At 38.0% G+C, this 5,839-nt stretch overlaps 1 protein-coding gene across 1 annotated transcript; it reads left to right on the top strand.

The window, feature by feature from the left end:
- The first annotated feature begins 696 nt into the window (after nt 1-696).
- LOC104593107 (uncharacterized) lies at nt 697-2,753 on the top strand. The gene is made up of 3 exons (XM_010252796.3): nt 697-1,252; nt 1,349-1,478; nt 1,582-2,753. Exons 1-3 carry the CDS (start codon nt 1,120-1,122, stop codon nt 2,402-2,404), a joined length of 1,086 nt encoding a protein of 361 aa, XP_010251098.1. The 5' UTR covers nt 697-1,119; the 3' UTR covers nt 2,405-2,753.
- The last annotated feature ends 3,086 nt before the right edge of the window (nt 2,754-5,839 follow it).

The raw sequence follows: 5,839 nt of genomic DNA, 5'->3' as shown, positions 1-5,839 counted from the left end.
AGGTATGCTCTCCCATTGAGTTGAGTTTACCCTTCATTTCACACGGATAACGATTAAAATGTGAATTATTCTTCTCACTCTCACAAAGCTTTCATATCTTTCTCAAAAATTAAATAAAAAAAAAAAGAAAAGAAAAAGAAGAGTTCGTATAATAGGAGGAATATCATCTGCACACAAACCGCTGGATTGGAATCTTTTATTTCATAAGGCTTGGGATATATGTTCATTCTGTAGAGACTAGAGAGAGAGAGAGAGAGTGCTGAACATGGACAATATCATTCTGTGGTGCTGGTGGCTCTGGTGTCTTGTCCTAATAATGCAACTGAAGAACACCACGTGTCGGAATCTGGTGACTAATGACCTGTGTCTCGTGTGCAAAATCACTAAAAAACAGGTTACGATTTATAATTTGAAAATTATTAGATAGCGAAAATAAAAAGAGAAAGAAAATTATTAGATAGAGGTCTAGATAATTGAAATGGTCAACACAGCAATAATCTTATATTATATTGGCTCAAGAATCTCAGGTGCGACAAGCCCACAGATTGATTGGAGGGTGGAGATTGAATAGCCAATGGTCCCAAATTCCTAATCCATGGCCTTGCTTATATTTGGGACCATAATACGATGCTTCATGGCAATATCGGGCCGTCGGTGTCGGCGGGCACTTTATTATTTTATAATATTGAAACTCCTGACCCCTACACTCTCAGTAACTACACGTTTTGTAGGAGTAGAGCTCTTCTCTTTTCCTCTCCTCTCCTTTAGTATTGATTTCTTATTTTTAATTTTTTGTAGAGTAGAGATAGAGATATCTTAAAACCCAATCCATTCTCTATGCTAAAGCATCACCAGATTTATTTGCGTAAAACCCACTTGATTGCTTCACCTTCCTGGGTTCCTCCCTCTCTCTCTCTCTCTCTAACCCCAATGACTTGAAACCTAAGCATGATTTTCTCTCCCCCTTTAAATCATCGGCAATAATCTTAATTTCCCCACACAAAAACAGTAAACAGATCTTCCCTTGTGTAAACCCTTCAGGCTATCGACCAGGTTGAGGTGGGTACTTGAATTCTCAGCGGAGAGTTCGACATCATCATCATCATCTTAATTCTCAAAATGGGGCGCCATTCATGTTGTTTAAAGCAGAAGCTAAAGAAAGGTTTATGGTCTCCTGAAGAGGACGAGAAACTGTTCAACCATATCACTAGATTTGGTGTTGGTTGCTGGAGTTCAGTTCCCAAACAAGCAGGTACCTAATCCTGTAGTGTGCCTCATCTCTGACCTCCATCGCTATGGATATCTTATTGATAATTCAGTAATTTTAAGCTTCCTTCCCTTCCTGCAGGCCTGCAAAGGTGTGGCAAGAGTTGCAGACTGAGATGGATAAATTACCTGAGACCAGATCTTAAGAGAGGAATGTTCTCTCAGCAAGAAGAGGATTTGATAATCAGTCTCCACCAAGTTCTGGGCAACAGGTATAGATATCGATATATCCAAGAATGTGAATCTCAAGTGGTTATATCCCTTGATGCAAAGACTGAGGTGGGTGTTGATGATTTCTTCCTTTTCGAATTGCAGGTGGGCTCAAATTGCAACACAACTGCCCGGAAGAACTGACAATGAGATCAAAAACTTCTGGAATTCATGCCTGAAGAAGAAACTGAGGCAGCAAGGGGTTGACCCGAATACCCACAAGCCCTTGAGCGAAACTGAAGTACGAGAAGATGAGAACAAGTGCAGAGAAGCAGACTCCTCGTCTCAACCTAAAAGGCTTCGACGCACATCGAACTCGGAAGAACTCGGCCAAGCATTTGCTGTTAATAGTTCCATCTACCAGGATTCCGGACTCAATGAAGCTTCGGAAAATAAAGTTCTGACAAAACCAGTCTTTGATCCCTTTCCTTTCTTTGAGTTCCAACCGGGTGTTAATCCTGTTGGGGATAACTCGAACCTTCTCTCCCAATATCACCAAAATTTCATACCTTTGGACCAGACCCAATTGGCCACCAACTTCGATTTCGGGTTTACTTCGATGCCTCGATTAACAAATTTGTCTGAAACAGACAGTTCGGATAACAATTCGTCTTCGAGGCTGAGCAGCTTATTCTTCAATGGAACAAAGGAAAATTCTAGTAACAGTAGCAATATGAACAGTCAGACAGAGTTTCAGATGAACAACATGGTTAGCACTGCAAGCTTTTCTTGGGAGTCTGGGACGAGGTTGGAGCCTATGTTTCAGTTTCAGCTTCACGGGATCAAATCTGAAGAGCTGGAGCTACGTTCATGGCAAGAAGATCAGCAACAACAAACCCAGAGTTCGGATGATTTCAGTAGCTTTCCACTGACGTCGCTATCGGAGGACCTAACTGGAGTGGGTTTCGATATCTATGAGCAGATTTAGACTGTAAATCCGGCGCCTAGTTCCACCATTTCTTTTCTTTTTTTTTTGGATTTTACACCCCCTCCCACCTACCAAAAAAAAATCATATAGATGTTGACAGTACATGGGGATCCTACTGAAAGGTTTGAGTTGGTGATTCTTTGAGTTTTCCTTTTCTTCTGTTTTTCTTTCTCTTCTTTTATCTACAGAAAGTCATGGAATAATGTTGTTGGAGTTGTGTGGATGAAAATGAATTCTTATTCTGTAAATGGATTTTGCAGAAATGCAGTGATGAGTTTGTTCCAAGGTCACCAATAAGAAGCTGATTATAATGTTTGAATTATTAATATTATTATTGCTCGGCAAGAAATCTTTATTTTTTATCGTATCATTACTACAATTTTCTATATCATTATAACTATGACTTGCTATTATTATTTGTTTGCAGGCTAAAACCACTTGCAGCTAGAATATATGTTGTTGGTGACTTTTTACTCCGTTTCTTTTGCTTTAATTCACTTTTGTTTTGTTTTCTTAGCTTCTTTTTCTTCTTCTTGAACAAACACCATGTATTTCACTGCTAGCTACGTCAAAAGGAAAGAGAAAGGGGACTAACAGCAGAAGCTCGACCAGTTACATCACTACAGTAGGGTGACTGGGTGAGTATATAAAACTTGCTATAAATGGGATTAGGGGGTGTGAAAATGTTGCTCAGGTCACATGGGCATGCCGGATAAGAATGCTGGTTCATCAGTTCAGTCGTAGCACTGATTCTCTGAGTGTCCGTCCTGCAGATTGGAAATGACCTCCCACACGGATGCTCACCGAGTCCCTTTCTGTAAAAAGCGGGTAGGGTACTGTTCTTAGTTAAAAACACTTGATGATCAACGTCCAATGCCCAACCCTGAACTACTCCACCCGGCGGTTCACACTTTAAACTCTTAACTCCTTACAATTAAGTTTGCGTTTTGTTCCGTTGGCGTTTATTGAAAAAATGTCGCTACATCACAGCCATATAGGCGTTGGCATTTATTGATTTGAAGCAAAATGAAACAATTATTTGGTTTCACCATTTATCAAATAAACGATAAAAAACTGAAACGCTTTAATTTGTGTGCATGAGACATTTGGGAAAACGCCAAATTCTTATTTTCTCAAATGCCCCAATATTTCTTAAAACCAAATGCTGATATGTCATATTTTAATGGGTATTAATCTAAGGTGGAGAATAAAAAATGTTTTAAGTAAAACTTAACCAAACAACAAAAACAGAAAAAAATTAAAGTAAAAAAGTATAAATAAACATTTAAAGTGAAAAATTACAAATAAACAACCACCCATAAATATAAACAAAACCAAACACCCTCTAAGTTACACCCCAACCACGAGATGTACGTGAAAATCAACCAAGTCAAATGAACCAGCTGCGATATTAGATGGTTTACATTCATCGATGTGGGTTTGTTTTTTATGCAAGATGCATATCCATTCTCCTAGGCTCCTAGTAACAATAAGCAAAGGGAAATTTAGAGCTCGATCAGTAGTCCAAATTTTTTGGTTTAATTTACAACACCTCCACCTGTGATTCATTACCCGGCCCCCCTTCAATTTTGATTCTTCATTCGTCCACGTGTCACTGTTCCAATTATACTAAAGTTTATGGGGTGGATTTAACAATAAAAACCCCAAAAGCAAAAGAAAATGTACATTAAAACAACTTTGATATTCCAATATTGAACTGGAATGCACGTCAGAGAAGAAATTTATCACGTTTTAATTGATAGGCTTAGGAAGGAAATGATCAAATGAGAGTGGGGTTGATTCCTTCTTTCTGCGTTTGTTTGAATCTTTGAATTATGGATTTTGTGCTATATCCGTTGCACTAGCTAAGTAGCTAGGTAGGTGCATAATGATGCCATCTATTGATTTGAGAACCGAGAAGTTTGCTTTAATATTTACAGATCTACAGATCAAGATAGTACTATGAGAGCTTTCACTCACTCACTCACTCACTCCCTCACATAGAATTATTAATTATTTATTATAAACCACGACCACTAGTTCTTTGGAGATTTTCTTCATTGCATTTGAGATAATTAGTACATTTCTGAACGGGCCACTTAGAGGGAGGACCATTTGATTGATTGGATTGCCCTGTCGACCTGCTTGGTGCAGCATTGCATATTGGTCCACCACTACAGCCTTCCACCCATTTGTTGCTGATACTTACTTCCCCAGGCGCAGGCTCATCTCTGTTTCTCTCGTCAGTCGTCGCTGCCACTTCCAGTTCCAGACTACTCTCTTGTGCATAAACAGAGAGATTCCTTTATTACCTGTCCAAATTTGCTTAGCTACATCTTCTGTTTCTTAAAGTTTCTGCGTATTTGCAGCGACACTTCCTATTTCCAGTCCTGCTACATAAACAAGACGTCTACAGTGGGGTTAGAAACCCAATCCGAAATAAACATGTCAATTGCAGGTACATTTAGCAACAAGTATACAGACTCCCCACGTGGCAAGTAAAATTTTTTACCTTTTGGCATTCATCTTTTACGGTTTTACCATGCATGACTCTTACATTAGACTATTATATACAAAAGGAACTAGACGACCTAAGTCTGGACGTCTGGATTGGAGTGTGGAACAAATTCCCATTTTGTTGCAACTTTTCTTCCTGTTTTTCTCTATGCTTTTGATTTTTTTTGTCAAAAAATTGTAAAATTAGATCCACAAATGAGATTAGGCATGTGTTTCCTCTCATTTTTTTTTCTTTATATTTATATTCTTTTTGGAATTCATACTTTTTTTCCATCATACTGTTCTTATTTACATAAAAATGCCCATTTATCCCTCCTACTTTTCTCTCACTGAAAAACATTAATTTTTTCTCTTGAATTTTCTCCAGTATCTTTAATTTTTGTTAGTTATACACTTATACTTAGTAAATATATTAAACCAAAGCCCTAAGACCATAAGACAATAAGGGTGTGTTGATCAATGTGTACAAATTTACTCCAGGTGGTGGGCCACCATAAAGCTCAAATCAAAGGACCTATTTGGAGGGGGACGTAAAAGCCTTACTCCTCTGAGAACTTATCCAGTAGTGTCTACCCGTTCATAGTAAAATTCTGATAGACTTGAAAGAAAGCAACAAGATTTACGTCCATTTATGTAGAATGAAGGGCCTGGGGTGGATTCGAACTGAGTTCAGCCAAATAGCTAGTTATTTGAGCTTGATTCACTGAGACAATGTGAGGCTCGAGCTCAGTTCAAGCTAGAGACTTGAGCTCGAGTTTGGCTCAAATCAAAAGCTCATAAGCTCCAGCTCAAATGTGAGTCAAATGCTTTATAAAAGTAATATATGTAAATTTATTTTTATTTGATATTTAAAAAATAATAATTAGTTATTATTATATATAAAAATAAAAAGATTATATGTATGTATATATGTATATA

Source organism: Nelumbo nucifera, chromosome 3 (assembly GCF_055504915.1).
Source record: "Nelumbo nucifera cultivar China Antique chromosome 3, China Antique-T2T, whole genome shotgun sequence".
Classification (NCBI taxonomy): domain Eukaryota; kingdom Viridiplantae; phylum Streptophyta; class Magnoliopsida; order Proteales; family Nelumbonaceae; genus Nelumbo; species Nelumbo nucifera.
Note: the sequence above shows the minus strand (reverse complement) of the source record. Positions and strands in the feature narration are given on the sequence as shown.